The sequence below is a fragment of the Esox lucius genome, chromosome 2, assembly GCF_011004845.1.
Source record: "Esox lucius isolate fEsoLuc1 chromosome 2, fEsoLuc1.pri, whole genome shotgun sequence".
NCBI lineage: Eukaryota > Metazoa > Chordata > Actinopteri > Esociformes > Esocidae > Esox > Esox lucius.
Window position 1 is genome coordinate 1288148 of NC_047570.1, and position 21886 is coordinate 1310033.

The window sequence follows — 21886 nt, forward strand, 5'->3', positions numbered from 1 at the left end:
CCCTTTAAGAGTGTGCTCCTAATCTCAGCTCGTTACCTGTATAAAAGACCCCTGGGAGCCAGAAATCGTTGATTGAGAGGGGATCAAATACTTATTTCACTCATTAAAATTTGTTTTTCTGGATCTTTTTGTGGTTATTCTGTCAGCCACTGTTCAAATCAACTTACCATTAAAATAATAGACATCATTTCTTTATCAGTGGGCAAACTTCCAAAATCAGCAGGAGATAAAATAATTTTTCCCTTACAGTAGTTGCGTTACGTTGCTTCGAAAACTCCAATATTAATGTGCTAATTGTCTCTATTTATAGCTGACACATATGTACTGCTAACTGACAATCAACCAAATGTGACCTCTGCAGCTGCGTCACAATACCAGGCCTTTTTCAGTGTTTCTGAATTTTGTTCACCACTTTTACATTTATTTATATAATTTATACAAATCCATCTAATCAATGAATCCAATAAATAATGTCGATTATTCAATAAAATTCAGAGGGGTCAGCAAAAGAAAACGGAAGATGGGTGAATATACAATAAAAACTAATTCCTGTAGTGGAAAATCATAAACAAAAGCATTAGTGAGTTTTATTTACTTTCTTTTTTTAAGCTATCCATTATTTCTACCGTTACCCCATGGTAGGATAAGAGAAATTCCAGTTAAGGAAATCTTTCCTAAATTATCTTGTAAATAGTAATGTGTTGTTTGTCAAACACAAGACACAGTTTGGTGTGTAGATAAGGGAGCAGGGAGCATTGATCACCATACATGTTCCGTCATTACATAGTGGATTGTGCTTCATGGCAGGGTGCAGAAGACCTATAGGAAACCATTTTTAAAGACAATCTTTATTGTCAAGAGTTGTTTTAAGTTAAAAGGAAATTACAATTGTACTTGCCATTGAACTTGCTTTTCTTTTTTTCGGATGTTACCTGCACGTCTATCTCGGAATCTCATTGCTGCTATCCCCACATTTCAGTTGTACTGACTTCCTTACACCTCCAACTTGCTCAATTGCACAGTAAGAACTGCCACTTGCCCTATTTGCCTTCATTGCTCATTTAGAATTGCCATTTCGCACTGTATTTGCTTTCATTGCACATCTATACATTCCACTTGTGACATACACTTTACTTAATACTTGTACATTTGCTGCACACTTCTATTTGCACTTCTGGTTACAGTATATGCTAACTGCATTGCTTTGTACTCTTCAATGACAATGAAGTTGAATCTAATCTAATAAGCTGTACAGCCAATAATACACAAGGCAACACTGAAATCACACATCAGGTTTCGATGAACAAAATACATAGAAGTTCAAAATCTTTACTGAACATTGTGTAATTTGTTGAGAACAAAATTAAGTAACAATGTTCAATGGAAACCAAAATCACCAACCGATTTGCGGCTGGAATAAAACTTGCACCGAAAAATCACAGGCTGTTCCAACTTGCGTGAATTTCACAGCAACTCAATGTGATTCAGTAGTGTGTACGTCCCCCACGTGTATGCACACCCAACAATGTCTGGGCATGCTCCTGATGAGGCGGCAGATGGTGACCTGGGGATCTTCTCCCAAACCTGGACCAGGACATCAGTGAGCTCGTGGACAGTCTGTAGCACTACTTCATGGTGTCGGATGCACCGATACATAATGTCCCAGAGGTTCTCAATTGGATTCAGGTCTGGGGAACGTGAGGGCCAGTGAATGGCATCAGTGCCTTCGTCATCCAGGAACTGCCTACACACTCTGGCCACCTCAGGCCGGCCATTGTGGATCTGAGGATTTCATCCCGGTACCTAACAGAGGTCAGGGTACCGTTGGCTAGCATGTGGAGGTCGGCATGTATGGATGTGCCATCCTGGAGGACTATGCTGGACTACATGTGCAACTTGATTGGGCTGCAGGTACTGCCTCATGCTACCAATAGTGACAAGGACACTAGCAAAAAACACAACTAGAGAAAAATCTGTCAGGAAGGATAAGGAGAGGGCAACTGCCTGTGGCCACCACCTGCAAAATCTTTCCCTTTTTTGGGGTTGTTTTGCTGTTGCCTCTCCAGTGCACCACACTCCAGTGCAGTCAATTTAAATTGCACCAAAACAGGTGACAGATTCACAATCGCTTATGCTTCCTCTCCAGACAGATTGAAATGACTAAAGTTTAACTGACTTTGTGTTATACTGTGAAGATTACGTGTTCCCTAGATTTTTTTGAGCAGTGTAGAATATTAAAAGCTATAGGATATGCAATGTCATTTGTTTCCCCAATACGAATATTGGTCATTTAAATTTCCTTGGGGAAAGTTTTGTAAACTATAGCCATATAGACTATGAAATAACTGTGTTCGAAACAGCTAACTTGAGCAGTCATTGTTAATAATGAACACAGCCCAGTTACTTGTTGTACCAGAGCATGTACATTATCTATGGTGAACACAGCCTAGTTGACTGGCACGCTTTGAGAACACATATACAGACTACTGTTCAAAAGTTTGAGGTCACATAGAAATGTCTTTTTTTTTTAAGAAAAGCTTTTTTGTCAATTATATTAACATCAAATGGATGAGAAATACAGTGTAGACAATGTTAATGTTGTAAATGACTATTGCAGCTGGAAACAGCTGATTTTCAATGGAATATCTACATATGCATACAGAGGCCTGTTATCAGCAAGCATCACTCCTGTGTTCCACTGTTCCACGTTGTTTGCAAATTCAGGTTTTTCATTTCAAAAGGCTAATTGATAATTGAAACCCTTTTTCAATAAGCAAGAGTCAAATCAACTGAGAGTTTCAACAAGCCATATGAAGAAAGACTAGGCTATACCTTTGCATTATATCCAACTACAGTTGACAAAAACTCAAACTTTAACACATTTACCAGTACAAAGAGCCAAGAATCCATGCTAAATCTGGTTGTTCTATGAAGGACGCTACCGTTTGCTGTTATATATTCTGTAGTTTTGACAGTGTAGGCTTAAATATGATTCAAAGTGTTCACATCTGAATAAAGTTTAGCAGTCGATATGCAGTAGTAGGAGTTTCAGGTCTATTACTAATCTATTATTAATGAAATACAGTAAAGTATTTTGGACAATACCATTCATTTGGCTGGGTTATTTAAATTCTTCTCAGCCTGAAGAGAACACTAGCTGAGGCAGGGTGTTTTTACAGTTGTGCTCAAAAAGTTTGCATACCCTTGGAGAATTGGCAATATATTGTGAACAAGTATTTGATACATTGCCGATTTAGCAGGTTTTCCCACTTACAAAGCATGTAGAAGTCTTTAATTTTTATCATAGGTACTCTTCAAATGTGAGTGACGGAAACTAAAACAAAAATCCAAAAAATAACATTGTCCATCATCTTCCGCTTATCCGGGGCCGGGTCGCGAGGGCAGCAGTCTAAGCAGAGATGCCCAGACTTCCCGCTCCCCAGACACTTTCTCCAGCTCTTCTGGGGGGACACCGAGGGTTTCCCAGGCCAGCCGGGAGACATAGTCCCTCCAGCGTGTCCTAGGTTTTCCCCGGGGTCTCCTCCCGGTGGGACGGGATCGGAACACCTTCCCGGGAAGGCGTTCCGGAGGCACCCGAAACAGATGCCCAAGCCACCTCAGCTGACCCCTCTCGATGTGGAGGAGCAGCAGCTCTACTCTGAGCTCCTCCAAGGTTACCGAGCTTCTCACCCTCTCTCTAAGGGATCGCCCAGCCACCCTGCGGAGAAAGCTAATTTCGGCCGCCTGTATCCGGGATCTTGTCCTTTTGGTCATGACCCAAAGCTCATGACCATAGGTGAGAGTAGGAACGTAGATTGACCGGTAAATCGGGAGCTTCGCCTTGCGGCTTAACTCTTTCTTCACCACGATACATTGACCGCATTACTGCAGAAGCTGCGCCGATCCGTCTGTCAATATCCCGTTCCATCCTTCCCTCACTCGTGAACAAGAGCCCTAGATACTTAAACTCCTCCACTTGAGGCAGGCACTCTCCACCAACCTGAAGTGGGCAAGCCACCCTTTTCCGACTGAGGACAATGGCCTCGGATTTGGAGGTACTGATTCTCATCCCCACCGCTTCACACTCGACTGCAAACCGTCCCAGTGCATGCTGAAGCTCCTGGTTTGAAGGGGCCAACACGACAACATCATCCGCAAAGACGGAATCGTGTGGTCCCCAAACCTGACATCCTCCGGGCCCCTGGCTGCGCTTAGAAATTCTGTCCATAAAAATTAAGAACAGAACCGGTGACAAAGGGCAGCCCTGCCAGAGTCCAACATGCACTGGGAACAAGTCTGATTTACTGCCGGCAATGCGGACCAAGCTCCTGCTTGGTCGTACAGGGACCTGACAGCCCTTAGCAAAGGACCCAGGACCCCATATTCCCCAAGCACTCTCCACAGGATGCCGCAAGGGACACAGTCGAATGCCTTCTCCAAATCCACAAAACACATTGGTTGGGCAAACTTCCATGAACCCTCAAACACCCCGTAGAGGTTATAGAGCTGGTCCAGTGTTCCACGGCCCGGACGAAAACCACACTGTTCCTCCTGAATCCGAGGTTCTACTATCGGCCGTATTCTCCTCTACAGAACCCTGGCATAGACTTTCCCGGGGAGGCTGAGTAGTGTGATCCCCCTATAGTTGGAACACACCCTCCGGTCCCCCTTCTTAAAAAGAGGGACAACCACCCCGGTCTGCCATCCCAGAGGCACTGTCCCCGACCGCCACGCGATGTTGCACAGGCGTGTCAACCAAGACAGCCCCACAACATCCAGAGACTTGAGGTACTCCGGGCAGATCTCATCCACCCCCGGTGCCTTGCCACCGAGGAGTTTCTTGACCACCTCTGGAACTTCAGCCCGGGTGATGGACGAGTCCACCTCTGAGCCTTCATCCTCTGCTTCCTCAATGGAAGACGTGACGGCGGGATTGAGGAGATCCTCAAAGTACTCCTTCCACCGCCCGACGACATCCCCAGTTGAGGTCAACAGCTGCCCACCTCTACTGTAAACAGCGTTGGTAGGGCACAGTTTCCCTCTCCTGAGACGCCGGCGGTTTGCCAGAATCTCTTCGAGGCCAGCTGATAGTCCTTCTCCATGGCCTCACCGAACTCCTCCCAGGCCCGAGTATTTGCCTCCACAACCAGCCGGGCTGCAGTCCGCTTGGCCTGTCGGTACCCGTCAGCTGCCTCAGGAGTCCCACAAGCCAACCAGGCCTGATAGGACTCCTTCAGCTTGACGGCATCCCTTACTTCCGGTGTCCACCACCGGGTTCGGGGATTGCCGCCTCGACAGGCACCGGAGACCTTACGGCCACAGCTCTGGCGGTGGAGAACATGGTCCACTCGGACATATCTCCAGCCTCCCTCGGGATCCAGTCGAAGCTCTGCCGGAGGTGGGAGTTAAAGAATTCTCTGACAGGAGACTCGGCCAGACGTTCCAAGCAGACCCTTACAGTACGTTTGGGCCTGCCGAGTCTGTCCAGCTTCCTCCCCCGCCATCGGATCCAACTCACCACCAGGTGGTGATCAGTTGACAGCTCCGCCCCTCTCTTCACCCGAGTGTCCAAGACATACGGCCGCAGGTCAGATGAAACGACAACAAAGTCGATCATCGACCTGCGGCCTAGGGTGTCCTGGTGCCACGTGCACTGGTGGACACCCTTATGCTTGAACATGGTGTTCGTTATGGACAAACTGTGACTAGCACAGAAGTCCAATAACTGAACACCGCTCGGGTTCAGATCACTCCCAATCACACCCCTCCAGGTGTCACTGTCGTGGCCCACGTGGGCGTTGAAGTCCCCCAGTAGAACGATAGAGTCCCCAGTCGGAGCACTTTCCAGCACCCCTCCCAGAGACTCCAAGAAGGTTGGGTACTCTACACTGCCGTTCGGCCCGTAGGCACAAACAACAGTGAGAGACCTATCCCCGACCCGTAGGCGCAGGGAAACGACCCTCTCGTTCACCAGGGTAAACTCCAGCACATGGCGGCAGAGCTGGGGAGCTATAAGCAAACCCATACCAGCCCGCTGCCCCTCTCCATGGGCAACTCCAGAGTGGTGAAGAGTCCATCCTCTCTCAAGGAGTGTGGTTCCAGAGCCCAAGCCGTGCGTAGAGGTGATCCCGACTACCTCTAGTTGGAACCTCTCAACCTCACGCACGATCTCAGGCTCCTTCCCCACCAGCGAGGTGACATTCCACGTCCCTAGAGATAGTTTCAGTGTCCAGGGATCGGGTTGTCTAGGCCCCCCGCCTTCAACTGCAGCCCGATCCTCTCTGCACCAGCCCCTTATGGTCCCTCCTGTAGGTGGTGAGCCCACAGGAAGGCGGCCCCACGTCGCTCCTTTGGGCTGAGCCTGGCGGGCCCCATGGGGAAAGGCCCGGCCACCAGGCGCTCGCGTACGAGCCCCAACCCCAGGCCTGGCTCCAGGGTAGGGCCCCGGCTGCGCCATAACGGGGCGACGTCACGGAACTCATAATTGTTTTCATCATTAAGGGGGTTTTGAACCGCTCTTAGTCTGACCCGTCGCCTAGGACCTGTTTGCCTTGGGAGACCCTACCAGGGGCATATAGCCCCAGACAACATAGCACCTAGGGTCACTCGGGTACTCAAACACCTCCACCACGTTAAGGTGGCAGTTCATGGAGGGGCTTTGTATCAAAATTGTATAATTTTTACGTGATTAATAATCATACAATGCCATAAGATACATCAGAAAAGCAGAACTTAATATTTGGTACAGAAACCTTTGTTTGCAATTACAGAGATCATATGTTTCCTGTAGTTCTTGACCACGTTTGCACACACTGCAGCATGGATTTTTGCCCACTCCTCCATACAGACCTTCTCCAGATCCTTCAGGTTTCGGGGCTGTCGCTGGGCAATACGGACTTTCAGCTCCCTCCAAAGATTTTCTATTGGGTTCAGGTCTGGAGACTGGCTAGGCCACTCCAGGACCTTGAGTTGCTTCTTACGGAGCCACTCCTTAGTTGCCCTGGCTGTGTGTTTTAGGTCGTTGCCATGCTGGAAGACCCAGCCACAACCCATCTTCAATGCTCTTACTGAGGGAAGGAGGTTGTTTGCCAAGATCTCTCGATACATGGCCCCATCCATCCTCCCCTCAATAAGGTGCAGTCGTCTTGTCCACTTTGCAGAAAAGCATCCCCATGCTTCAGAGGGGACATGCGCTGGCTTGAGCAGGGGGACCTTGCGTGCGCTGCAGGATTTTAATCCATGACGGTTTGATTTTCTTTGATACTGTGGTCCCAGCTCTCTTCAGGGCATTGATCAAGTCCTGCCGTGTAGTTCTCGGCTGATCCCTCACCTTCCTCATGATCATTGATGACCCACGATGTGAGATCTTACATTGAGCCCCAGACCGAGGGAGATTGACCGTCATCTTGAACTTCCATTTTCTAATAATTGTTGTTGCCTTCTCACCAAGCTGCTTGCCTATTGTCCTGTAGCCCATATCCCAGCCTTGTGCAGGTCTACAATTTCTTCCCTGATCAAGACAGCTCTCTGGTCTTGGCCATTGTGGAGAGGTTGGAGTCTGTTTGATTGAGTGTGTGGACAGGTGTCTTTTATACAGGTAACGAGTTCAAACAGATGCAAATGTAGTATTACAAAAATCATACAATGTGATTTTCTGGATTTTTGTTTTAGATTCCGTCTCTCACAATTGAGGTGTACCTATGATAAAAATGACAGACTTCTACATGCTTTGTAAGTAGGAAAACCTGCAAAATCGGCAGTGTATCAAATACTTGTTCTCCCCACTGTATGTACCATTTGTAAAGAAAACATGAGTAAGCAGGCAAAAGGCATGTATTATAAATCTTTTGGGATTCACATTCAACTGAAGTTTATAACAGATTGGCACAATCATAAAACAAAACACAGCAACAAAGAAAAACAAAAATGAACTGACCCTGTTCAAAAGTCTGCATAACCTGAGTTCTTAATACTGTGTATTGCCCCCTTTGCAGTCTTTTGTAATAGTTGTCCATGAGGCCCAGAATTCTTACTGTTGGTATAGCTGCCCATTCGTCTTGGCAAAATGCCTTGCATGAACCGCATATTTGTGATCTCCCCAGAGTGGCTTGATAATATTAAGGTCAGAAGACTTCACCTTTTTCTGTTGTAACCACTGGAGGGTCAATTTGGCCTTGTGCTTAGGGTCAGTGTCGAGATGGAAATTCCAAGAGGGTCCCATGCGCAACATTCGTGCAGAAGAATGCAACATGCTGCATTCATCTTGCCATCAATTTTCACATGATTCCCCGTGCCTTTAGAGCACACACATCCCAAAAACACCAGTGAGCCACCACCATGCTTCACAGTGGGGATGGTATTCTGTTCACTATAGGCCTTGTTGACCCCTCTCCAAACATAGTGCTTATGGTTGTGATCATAAAGCTCTATTTTGGTCTTGTCACACCAAATGACCTTGTGCCAGAAGCTGTGGGGAACGTCAAGGTGTTGTCAGGCATATTGTAACCAGGCTTTTTTGTGGCATTTGCACAGTAAAGGCTTCTTTCTGGCAACTGGAACATGCAGCTCATTTTTTTTCAAGTATCGTCGTATTATGCTCTTTGAAACAACCAAACCGCCTTTTTCCAGAGCAGCCTGTATTTCTAATGAGGTTACTTGTGGGATTTTCTATGTATTCCAAACATTTCTTCTGGCGGGTTTTGGAAAATCTTTTTTGGTCTACCTGACCTTGGCTTAGTATCAAGAGATCCCCGAATGTTCTGCTTCTTAATAAGTGATTGAACAGTACTGACTGGCATTTGCAAGGCTTTGGATATCTTTTATATCCTTTTCCATCTTAATAAAGTTCCATTACCTTGATACACAGGTCTTATAACAGATTTTTCTGCTCCCCATGGCTCAGTATCTAGCCGGCTCAGTGCATCCACATGAGAGCAAACTCACTGACTATTTATACAAAGACACTAATTGCAATTTAAAAAGCTATAGGTGTGGAAAATCCACCTTTATTTGCCATTTTCACCTGTGTGTGTCATCTTGTGTCTCTGTAACAAGGCCAAACAGTCAAGGGTATGTAAATTTTGATTAGGGTCATTCTAGTGATTTCTGTTATCATTATGATTTAAAAAGGAGCCAAACAACTGTGATAATAAATGGCTTCATATGATCACTTTCCTTAAATAAAATGTATTATGCATATTACATTTGAGACTGGTGTTTTGCAGATACTATTTAATTAAGCTGCCAGTTGAGGACCTGTGAGTCTGTTTCTCAAACTAGACACTCTATAGTTTTTGTCCTCTTGCTCAGTTGTGCACCAGGGCCTCCTGCTCCTCTTTTTATTCTGGTTGTATGAGATCTTCAGTTTCTTGGCAATTTCTCGCAATATCCTTCATTTCTCAGAACAAATTAGACTGACGATTTTCAGAAGAAAGTTAGTTGTTTTTAGCCACTTTTAGGTTGTAATCGAACTCACAATGGCTGAGGCTTTAGGTACTCAACGACTCTAAAGGCCAGATTTGAAGGCTCAGCTGTAAAAGAACGCTTGGTGTCAGTTGATTTCCCAGTATGAATAAAATAAAATTGATGAGCTCCACATTTTGTGGGACCCATATGAAATGTAATATTATATGTAGGCAATGAGAGAATGTGATTAATGGCCAATACACCACATTAAAAACCTGTTCTTAGGCACAATAAATCACAGAGTGCCTGGACAGACAGCTTAGCCATGGTATATGGGTAATATATCACAAACCTCTGAGAAGCCTTATTGCTCTTAAAAAGCAGTAACAACATAGTTAACATGCTGAATGGGTAATGTAGAGTATTGTGTGGCTGGCCTTGTGGCTACAACTGTTTAGGAGCCTTCAGTTATTTGGGATAACAAGAGCTTCAGGCAGATAAGTCATCAGCCTTGTATCAGTGATGGGATACAAATGATTGGACCAGAACTTCTATGTTGTGTGTGGAATTATTAGACCCGGTTTATAAACACAACCTTGTGATTGATTGTTTGTCTTTGTATGCGTGAATTTATTAGGAGCCAGTAGAGTAAACTTGCATAGTAGGTTTTGTAGTGGCATTTTCTCAGAAATCATCTATTTTATTTGATATACTTGAAAGTGAACTTTACACATTGTGTCCATAATTGTGTGTATATATGGCCACATTTCTGAACTCTTCCTAAGTTAAAACATTAGTATTTTGCTGTTGATGAATGAATATGAAGTCTGAAAACAAATAAATACTCTAAATTACAATATTTTTATCTGGAAATTGGGTGTAATGTTGCCAGTAGTTTATAGAATAAAACAAACATTCTCCTTTTACTCAAACATATACCTATGAATAATAAAACCAGAGAAACTGAGACTTTTGCAGTGGTCTCTTAATTTTTTCCAGAGCTGTATGTGAGTTTGTGTAAATAAATATATAGATGTGTGTGTATTACCTGATAACGTCCAGGCTGACATCTGTGTAGTACAGCTTCCCCCCCACACTGTCGTAGTCCAGTGAGATGACATTGTGCAACTCAGGCACAGGCACGTGCACATCTGTGTGGTCATTTGTGTCCAAGGAGATGCGTCGCACACTGACACGGTTGGAGAAGAGCAGGTATGTCTCAGGGGAGTTATCACATGACCTGGCATCTCCCTTGAGGAGAATGCCGGTGGGACAGGCGCAGGAAGTGCCATTGGGACGAGGAAGACAAAGGTGGCTACAATCACCGTTCCTCTTACCACACTTATTGAAACCTGGAGGGAGAGAAGAAAAGAAATAGGGGGAAAAAGGCAAACAGAGAAGGACTGAAAGACAAAGATTCATACTTTTGGTTTTTCAAAGGAATTGGGAAAACAGCATAATATTTAGGGATTTAATGGAATTCACATTGCATATGAAAGCTTATACAATGGAAAGTGAAGTGACAGAGGGAAGAAAAAGTAAACAGCGGCATTCACATTCAATATTTGTCACACTGAATGATCTTCATAAAAATTTATTAAAAGACGAAGTGAATCCACGTAAACCCAAAGTATTGAAATTATAATTGTATTTATTTAAGGAAAACAGCTATTCAAAACCAACTGGCCCTGTGTGAAAAAGTAATTAGACCCCTGAACCTAATAGCTGCTTGTGCCACCTTTAGCAGCAACAACTGGAACCAAAGGCTTCCTACTGTATAGTAAGTATTGGAGATAATTCTTCACTGGTGGGATCTTGGCCCAATCAACTTTGGAGAATCCCAGTAATTCAGCGACACTGGAGGGCTCGAGCATCAATGTCTCATTTAAGTTCCTGCCACAACACCTCAATGTCAGGACTTTGACTAGACCACTCAGAAACCTTGATTTTGTTTCTTTTGAGCCATTCTAAAGTAGACTTACTCTTGTGTTTGGAATCATTTTCCATCTGTATAACCCAATTATGTTCGAGATCACAGATTGATGACCTGACATTCTCCTTCAGATGTTTATGGTAGTGAGAGGAATTCATGGATCCTTAAATGATGGAAAGTCTTCCAGGCCCTGAGGCAACAAAGCATCCCCAGATCATCACACTATCACATCCATGTTTGACTGTTTGGGATGATGTTCTTATTGTGAAATGCAGTGTTTGGGCGTCGGCTGAACAAATAGCTGAACTGGACAAGTTGGAAAAAGGACTTGAAAAGTTGAAAAAGGAACAGGAAACGTTGAAAGCAGGAACAACATCTAAAGACACTCAAAGCCCACTGAAAAATAAACCAGGATCATGTCACTATTGTGGAATCCCTGGCCATTGGTAGAATGAGTGTTGCAAGAAGAAGAAGAACCAAAGGAAAAAGACCAGATGCACAGTTGGAACATGAGACATTCTGCCCACATGCCAAGTAGCAGCAATCCCAATGGAATTCAGGAATCAAAGACAGAGGATTTCCTGGCGATACCTGGAACAGACATGAGCTTATATAATTATTGATTAAGAGTTTTAAATGTGTTTCCAAAAAATTCTCGTACCTAAATACTGAGTAGAGCTGGAATTTATCAAGGAAATCTGATCACTTCCCTTGATAATGACCATGCTTATTCACGTGAATAGTAATTTGAAAGAACTTTGATGATATATAGCATGTTTTAATAGGCATTTGAAATAGCCTGTTTTGTCCTGTCATGCTTGACCATGTTTTAAGAGGTATTCAAGGAATAGCCTGTTTTTTTTTCCTTTGTCATGTTCACAGTAATTTTAAATCAAATGTATTTATTGCTTTGATGATAATGTTCAAAACCGTAAGGCCTCAAGGAGGGTCTCACTACAATGTGGTTAGGCTTTAACAGGCCCACAGCATGGTAACCATATGTCGTGCGCTAAACTGTTCACTAGCACACGTTGGGCACATCTAACCCTAGTGATACATTAGAAATTGGTACAATGATGATATTCTAATCTGGCAAAATAGTCATGGTTTTCTTACAAAATATTAAAATATTGTGTTTTCTCTCTCTCCTTATACAGTGGGGAGAACAAGTATTTGATACACTGCCGATTTTGAAGATTTTGCTACTTGTACACTAGCATGTAGAAGTCTGTCATTTTTATCATAGGTACACCTCAATTGTGAGAGACGGAATCTAAAACAAAAATCCAGAAAATCACATTGTATGATTTTTGTAATAATACATTTGCATCTGTTTGAACTCGTTACCTGTATAAAAGACACCTGTCCACACACTCAATCAAACAGACTCCAACCTCTCCACAATGGCCAAGACCAGAGAGCTGTCTTGATCAGGGAAGAAATTGTAGACCTGCACAAGGCTGGGATATGGGCTACAGGACAATAGGCAAGCAGCTTGGTGAGAAGGCAACAACAATTATTAGAAAATGGAAGTTCAAGATGACGGTCAATCTCCCTCGGTCTGGGGCTCAATGCAAGATCTCACATCGTGGGTGATCATGAGGAAGGTGAATGATTAGCCGAGAACTACACGGCAGGACTTGATCAATGACCTGAAGCGAGCTGGGACCACAGTATCAAAGAAAATCAAACCGTCATGGATTAAAATCCTGCAGCGCACACAAGGTCCCCCTGCTCAAGCCAGCGCATGTCCCCTCTGAAGCATGGGGATGCTTTTCTATCATTGGTACACTTCAACTCTGAGAGACGGAATGTATAAAAGACACCTGTCCAAACACTCAATCAAACAGACTCCAACTTCTCCACAATGGCCAAGACCAGAGGGCTGTGTAAGGACATCAGAGATAAAATTGTAGACCTGCAAAAGGCTGGGATGGGCTACAGGACAATAGGCAATGATCATGAGGAAGGTGAGGGATCAGCCCAGAACTACATGGCAGGACTTGGTCAATGACCTGAAGAGAGCTGGGACCACAGTCTAAAAGAAAATCATTAGTAACACACTATGCTGTCATGGATTAAAATCCTGCAGCACACACAAGGTCCCCCTGCTCAAGCCAGTGCATGTCCAGGCCCATCTGAAGTTTGCCAATGACCATCTGGATGATCCAGATGAGGAATGGGAGAAGGTCATGTGGTCTGATGAGACAAAAACAGCTTTTTGGTCTAAACTCCACTCACCGTGTTTGGAGGAAGAAGAAGGATGAGTACAACCCCAAGAACACCATCCCAACCGTGAAGCATGGAGGTGGAAAACATTTTTTGGGGATGCTTTTCTGCAAAGATGGGATGGGGCCATGTATCGCAAGACCTTGGCCAACAACCTCCTTCCCTCAGTAAGAGCATTGAAGATGGGTCGTGGCTGGGTCTTCCAGCATGGCAACAACCCAAAACACACAGTCAGGGCAACTAAGGAGTGGCTCCGTAAGAAGCATCTCAAGGTCCTGGAGTGGCCTAGCCAGTCTCCAGACCTAAACCCAATAGAATATCTTTGGAGGGAGCTGAAAGTCCGTATTGCCCAGCGACAGCCCCGAAACCTGAAGGATCGGGAGAAGGTCTGTATGGAGGAGTGGGCCAAAATCCCTGCTGTAGTGTGTGCAAACCTGGTCAAGAACTACAGGAAACATATGATCTCTGTAATTGCAAACAAAGGTTTCTGTACCAAATATTAAGTTCTGCTTTTCTGATGTATCAAATACTTATGTCATGCAATAAAATTCCAATTAATTACTTAAAAATCATACAATGTGATTTTCTGGATTTTTGTTTTAGATTACATCATTCACAGTTGAAGAGTACATATGATAAAAATGACAGACTTCTACATGCTTTGTAAGTGGGAAAACCTGGAAAATTGACAGTGTATGAAATACTTGTTCTCCCCACTGTATATTGTATAAGTGAAAGAATGAAGAATCCAGGAGACACACTGTCTCCCATGAGGACTGACTATGAGTCAAAAATAGCCATAGGCCTTTACAAAGGGTTTCCACCAAGTTGGAATGTGTGTGTGTTCTCTCCCCCATCACAGGCCAACTGGTGAGAGGGAAACAATACACGGAGGGTAATCATTTTTTGAAGTTAAGTAAAACATATGGCTTTCCATGTGCACTGAATTTGATTCTAATATATGTTATAATTTGGTTTTAGACAAAAGATTGAGATTACAGACTCATGTGAAATTATGAAAAAAAAAGGTGAAAACAACCAAAAGCAAATTTAAAAAATAAACGCCAATTGACTTTCAACTGTGATCAGCTGTGGTCATTTTGATTAGCTCAGCATGAAACAAGCTTTTCCTGAAGCATTTCAGTCCTTGGTATTGCAACTCAAGAAAAAAATCATCTATGGGTGGCAACGCATTGTCAAAAGATCTCCGGGATAAAGTTGTGGACAGGCACAAGTCAAGAGATGGATACAAAAATGACAGAAAAGGCTTTATCAGTGCCTAGAAGCACAGTGAAGTATGTTATTAAGAAGTGGAAGGTATTTGGTACAACACAGACCCTCCCTGGGTCAGGACGTCGCTCCAAACTGGATGAAAGAGCCAGGAGGAAACTGATCAGAGAGGCTACCAAGAGGCCTACAGCAACTCTGAAGCAGTTGCAGGAACTCATGACAAAGAGTGGTCATTGTGTGCATGTGACAACAATACCACAAATTCTCCACAAATGTGGCTTGTATGGGAGGGTTGCAAGAAAAAAGACACTCCTCAAGAAAGGCCACATGCAGTCACAACTGAGCTTTGCCAAAACGCACATTGAAGATTCTAAGGCCACGTGGAAAAAGGTGACTAAAATTTAATTATTTGGCCTCAACGCCAAACGATGTCTGGCGAAAATCCAATACGGCTCACCATCCAAATAACACCATTCCTACAGTAAAGCATGGAGGTGATAATATCATGTTATGGGGTTGTTTCTCTGCAGCAGGGACTGGAACACTTGTCAGGATAGAAGGAAAAATGGATGGGGCAAAATACTGTCAAATTCTTTAGGAAAATCTGCTGTTCTCTGCCAGAAAGTTGTCAATGGGAAGAAGATTTACCTTCCAACATGACAATGACCCAAAGCACACAGCAAAACTGACCACACAGTGGTTGAAGCAGACAAAGGTGAATGACCTTGCACGGCTTAGTCAGAGCCTGGACTTAAACCCCATTGAAAATCTGTGGAATGACTTAAAGACAGCTGTCCACAAGCGGTCACCATCAAATATAACTAAACTTGAGCAGTTCTGCAAAGAAGAGTGGTCAAATATTGCAACTAGATCTAGATGTACAAGGTTAGCAGGGACATATCCCAACAGACTAAGGGCTGTGATTCAAGCAAAAGGTGGTTCAACAAAATACTGACACAAGGGGGTGATCCTTTTTCCAACTCAGTGATTATGTTTTTGTATTTCTTTCTGACATGTTGGTGTTATATCTTGGATGTTAGAAGTTGCACTGAATGAAATAAAAACTGTCTGTCTTCATTTCAGGCTGCAAAGCAACAAAATGTGATTATTTTAAAGGGGTGCGATTCTATTCTATACCCACTTTATTTTCCTCTCAATAGCTTTGTTGTTGACATTTATGATTCTGAAACCAACTGCAGTGAGGGTATAGACCAAAAATCTCCCAGTTGAAGAATTTTCCTTAAATGTAGAAGATCAAGACAAATCAAGACATTGTTTGTCACAAGACGTAGTTTGTTCGTTGCCTGTAAAAATGCTAAATTTGGGTGCTGTAGATATTCTAATACAATCGCACTGGTGGTTGCAGTAGGTACAGCACCGGAACTTGGGCTGGCGTTTTTCTCCTACAATTTAGTTGTGCAGCTTATCCCCTAGTGGGCAAACAAATTTAATTAGGCATGTGACAAGAACCTTCAGGATATTATAAATGCATGATAGCCAATTAAATAATTTGAGAGCTGTTTAGCTCTGTAAGACAAATATGTCAATAGGTTATATGGTTTATAATTCCTTTGCACAAGTTACTGTTTTGCACATTGATGTCTTTGATTGTGTTTGTGAATGTTTGTGTTTTTAACATTTCCACTTTGTTGTTTTGATGAATATTCAGTATGCAACTCCATATCGAATGGATTCCAGATCCATCCCTATTACCAATTCTCTATTTTACATGGCCATTCTGTCCCGAAATGATGCCCAGTGTGGGTTCAGGGTGGTGCCTCCTGAGGCGATATTCGCCGTGATTCTGCTTTCACTCATGGTGTCACTTTCCATTGACTAAATGAAGTGAAGGCAGGGGGGGATGTATGACATGATCATTGATTTTGATTGAAAAGAGTTGAGCTAAAGGCTCAAAGAAAATCAAAGTGGTACTTAAAAGGAGTTACATGAAAGTTTTGTTTTTCTGTTTGCATAGTTATAACAAAGAATTGGCATCTGTTATGTTTAACATCTTCCATTCTTAGGATTTATTTTTAATTTGTTTATTTGGAAATTGTTTTGTTAAATGTAAGGCCTAACATTTTAATGGTGGAATATCATAGATTCAACAATTTTTTATTTGGCTAAGCAAAGTCAAGTCTGATCAGACAACGGAATCACCACTGCCATGTGCTATCGGGCATTAATATATCACATTGAATGAAACATCAACCAAGCCAGTTCTGGATGGAAAAATAACTTTGACATATACTTTTATGGAAACTTGTCTGAATAGGGCGTACGCTTCACTCTAATGATGGAACCTCTGAGATCCACAAGTTTTTAGGACTGATCTATTGTCTTCATTATTGGGAGTTGACGGAACCATACCCAGTGGATGAAAGTCTGATGGACTGTTGAACCACACTAATCGTTTTTTTGCAGTTATACTTTCAACAGATCAGGACATCACAACCCCTTTTCTGATGATACATCATGTCACTGAATGGACACAGACAACTGAGTGTGTGAGTACCAGCAACATGTTCAAGAAGGATTTCTACAACCACACTGGTTGAATCTATTCCAAATCTTCCTGACCACTCACATGGCCGAACGATGCCAGGGTCAGATAACTTGGCTTCATGCTCCATTTCTAGATGAACCATAGACAGCAAAATGAGAGGAGAGTCCACCCTAGTCCTAAAGGGCTCCACATACTACAGGTCAGAGTACCATGGGCCAGTTGAATTTAAAGGTCACACGGTCCCATCACAGTGGAAGACACTGTTGTGGTGTTAATCTTGAATTAGTGTTGGAAACTCACTACTCCACTACATACCTACACTGAATTGTTAGGACAACCAGCAAATTTGCTGGGTCCACATCACACTGACTGCAATGATTGCTATTGAAACTTTACATCACTGATACAAGACAGAAAAGACTGAAGACTAGAACTACAGGACATTTGATGGGAATCTAGCTTCATTCCTAACAATCAATACTTTTCCTAAATTGACTGGTATTTCGATCTCTTATGTATGTACGTTCATTCCTCACAAGGCAGGTAGAGGATGGACTGATTGAAGTAATTGTTTTCATTATAGGTAATGTACAGCTATTAGCTAGCCATCTACAGTAATCTCTAATTTAATGCGTTGAATGTAGGGTTGCAATCCTGTTATACATGCTGTTGATTTGGATGTTAATATGTACAAACCCGATTCGAAAAAAGTTGGGACACTGTACAAATTGTGAGTAAAAAAGGTATGAAATCTCAAACTTATATTTAATTCACAATAGAATATAGATAACATATCAAATGTTGAAAGTGAGAAATTTTGTAATGTTATGCCAAATATTGGCTCATTTTAGATTTCATGAAAGCTACACATTCCAAAAAAATTGGGACAGGTAGCAATAAGAGGCTGGAAAAATTAAATGTACAGATAAGGAACAGCTGGAGGACCAATTTGCAACTTATGTCAATTGGCAACATGATTGGGTATAAAAAGAGCCTCTCAGAGTGGCAGTGTCTCTCAGAAGTCAAAATGGGCAGAGGATCACCAATTCACCCAATGCTGTTTCTCAGAGAAAAATTGCAGTTTTAAGTTATCATCATCTACAATGCATCATATCATCCAAAGATTCAGAGAATCTGGAACAATCTCTGTGCGTAAGGGTCAAGGCCGGAAAACCATACTGGATGCCAGTGATCTTCGGGCCCTCAGATGGCACTGCATCATATACAGGAATGATACTGTAATGGAAATCACAACATGGGCTCAGGAATACTCCAGAAAACATATATAGGTAAAAAAATAAGCCGTATCTGAACAGGATCCAGAAGCGCAGGCATTTTCTCTGGACCAAGGATAATTTTAAATGGACGGTGGCAAAGTGGAAAAGTGTTCTGTCTTCAGACAAATCAAAATTTGAAGTTCATTTTGGAAAACTGGGACGCCATGTCATCCGGACTAAAGAGGACAAGGACAACCCAAGTTGTTATCAGCGCTCAGTTCAGAAGCCTGCATCTCTGATGGTATGGGGTTGCATGAGGGAGTGTGGCATGGACAGCCTACACATCTGGAAAGGCACCATCAATGCTGACAGTTATATCCAAGTTCTAGAACAACATATGCTCCCATCCAGACATCGTCTCTTTCAGGGAAGACCTTGCATTTTCCAACATGACAATGCCAGACCACATACTGCATCAATTACAATGTCATGGCTGCATAGAAGAAGGATCCGGGTACTGAAATGGCCAGCCTGCAGTCCAGATCTTTCACCCATAGAAAACATTTGGCGCATCATAAAAAGGAAGGTGCGACAAAGAAGACCTAAGACAGTTGAGCAACTAGAAGCCTGTATTAGACAAGAATGGGACAACATTCCTATTCATAAACTTGAGCAACTTGTCTCCTCAGTCCCCAGACGTTTGCAGTCTGTTATAAAAAGAAGAGGGGATGCCACACAGTGGTAAACATGGCCTTGTCCCAACTTTTTTGAGATGTGTTGATGCCGTGGAATTTAAGATCAACTTATTTTTCCCTTCATGTGATAAATTTTCTCAGTTTAAACAATTGATATGTCATCTATGTTGTATTCTGAATAAAATATTGAAATTTTAAACTTCCACATCATTGCATTCTGTTTTTATTCACAATTGTACAGTGTCCCAACTTTTTTGGAATCAGGTTTGTAATGTAGGTGTTAGAAATCGGCCGTTTCGTATAGTGGTTGTAATAATTAGCATACCCGTTTGTCAAGGGAGAGAGAAATTATATTATTTATTGCAGCATTAGAAAGTCTTGTTCATGAGGTTACGGACCTGGTCTTCCTTACACAACCTCAATCTCTTCTCACTGTAATGTTGGTTATAAGCTGATATATACATTGAAGGGTGTGTCTACCTAGCAAATATCAGGTTTCCAAGACAGTAACCCCCATGCCAAATGGCCATTGTAAACATTCCTTTGGTCATTAGAGCACAACCTACAGAGAGATAAACTAAACAGAGAGGTTTCTGTTGTTCTCATTATTAGGCACATGCACTTCCATTGAAACTTACATTCATATTGTAATTGTTAATGCTCAGATTCCACATAGGGCACTAGTTAAATTGGATTAATTGGTTTGACAATGCAGGAAGTAAACAGACACCAAATCTCTACACACATAATGTGCAACAACACCCACTGTTTGTTTGCAATTGGAACCTGGTCTTAGAGGCAGACCCCAGGTTTTGAGAATGGGCAACCTCACCTCCTCTGCACTGACCCTGTACCGGAGCTTCGTACTCAGTCCCATCCTGTACTCCCTGTTCATGCATGACTGCGCGGCCACATACAGCTCCAACACCATCCATACATTTGCGAACGACAACATCACTTACAGAGAGGAGGTAGGGGACCTGGCTACATGGTGTCAGGAGAACAACCTCTCAACATCTGCAGGACTAAGGAGATGATCGTGTAATTCAGGATGCGGCACAGAGGGGGTCATGCCCCCATACACATGAATGGAGCTGAAGTGGAGAGAGTCTCCGACTTCAAGTTCCTCAGTGTGTTCATTAAAAATGACCTCACATGATCCAGGCAAGCATACAAGCTGCCCCCCCCCCCCAGACCATAGGGCTTCTCAACTAGCAACATATATAATCTATAATCATATTGATCACATCCTCTGTTCAAATGCTCTGATGACTTTTAATGCGCATTCAATGTACATTGGCATATTTTAATATACCATTCATAGGCACAATTACACTATTTCTTTCATATTGCTCATATACCCCTTTTCTACAATCTTTGTAATTGCTTCTGAGTTTACATTGTCATGTATAGCTTTTTTTCTATTTCTATTTTTTGCTTTCTATTTTACGTATTGCTTACTGCGTAGATGTCGTGTGCCATGTCAAAAGAATTTCACTGCTCAGAAAGACACTGTTATTTTGTGCATTTGACAATAAAAAGACTGATCTTGACCAAAAGACTGGAAATGTTGAGTAATGCTAAAAGACTAAACTAATTAGGTCAATTGGCAACAGGTCAGTAAAATGATTGGGTATTATAAGATCATTCCAGACAGGATGGGAATGGATTCACCACACTGAAAGACTGCGTGGGCAAATAGTGGTACAATTCAAGAATAACGTATCACAATGTAAAATTGCTCAGAGTATGGGTCTCATCATCATCTACGGTACACAATACCATTAAAAGATTAAGAGAATCTGGGATAATCTCCGTATGCAAGGGACAAGTGTGAAAACCTCAGACGGCAATGCATTAAAAACAGACATCACTGCATGGGCTCAGGAACACTTTAGAAAACAATCGTCTGTGAACACAGTATGTCGCCGCATCCACAAATGCAAGTTAAAACTCTACCATGCAAAGAAGAAACCACACATAAACAACATCCAGAAATGCCAGTGCCTTTTCTGGGCTCAGCTAATTTTAGATGGACTTAGGCGAAGTGGATAACTGTCCTGTGGTCTGATGAATCCTTAAATTTTTATTGTCTTTGGGAATCATGGATGCCACGTCCTCCAGACTAAGACTAAGACGGCTTGTTATCAGTGCACAGTCCAAAAGCCAGCATCTGTGATGTTATGGGGTTGCATTAGTGCACATGGCATGGGTAACTTGCACATCTGTGAAGGCACCATTAATGCTGAACAATATATACAGGTCTTGGAGCAACATGTGCTGCCATCCAGATGACATTTTTCAGGGAAGACCTTGCTTATTTCAGCAAGACAATGCCAAACCACATTCTGCACGTATTACAACAGCATGGCTCTGCAGTAAAAGAGTCCCGTGCTAAACCTGCAGTCCAGACCTGTGACCCGTTGAAAACAATTGGCACATAATGAAATTAAAACAATGACAAAAGAGACATTTCACTTTCTGAACTACAGCAATTGGTCTCCTTAGATTCCAAACGCTTTTGGAGTATTGTTAAAAGAGGTGATGCAACACAGTGGTAAACATGCCCCGGCCCCACATTTTTTGAAACATATTGTTGGCATCAAATTCAAAATGGGCATAAACCCTTCCAAAAAAAATACAATTTCTCAGTTTCAACACTTGACCTGCT

The 21886-nt window shown here is 42.7% G+C and overlaps 1 protein-coding gene across 7 annotated transcripts in view; it reads right to left on the bottom strand.

The window, feature by feature from the left end:
- The window catches only part of lrp4 (low density lipoprotein receptor-related protein 4), a 268114-nt gene that overhangs the window by 36108 nt on the left and 210120 nt on the right, over positions 1 to 21886 (bottom strand). For all 7 annotated transcript variants that reach the window (XM_013132296.4, XM_020044527.3, XM_020044528.3 and 4 more), the window contains exon 28: positions 10454 to 10757. In XM_013132296.4, coding sequence (XP_012987750.2) covers positions 10454 to 10757 — 304 coding nt within the window. The remainder of the gene's footprint in view (positions 1 to 10453; positions 10758 to 21886) is intronic.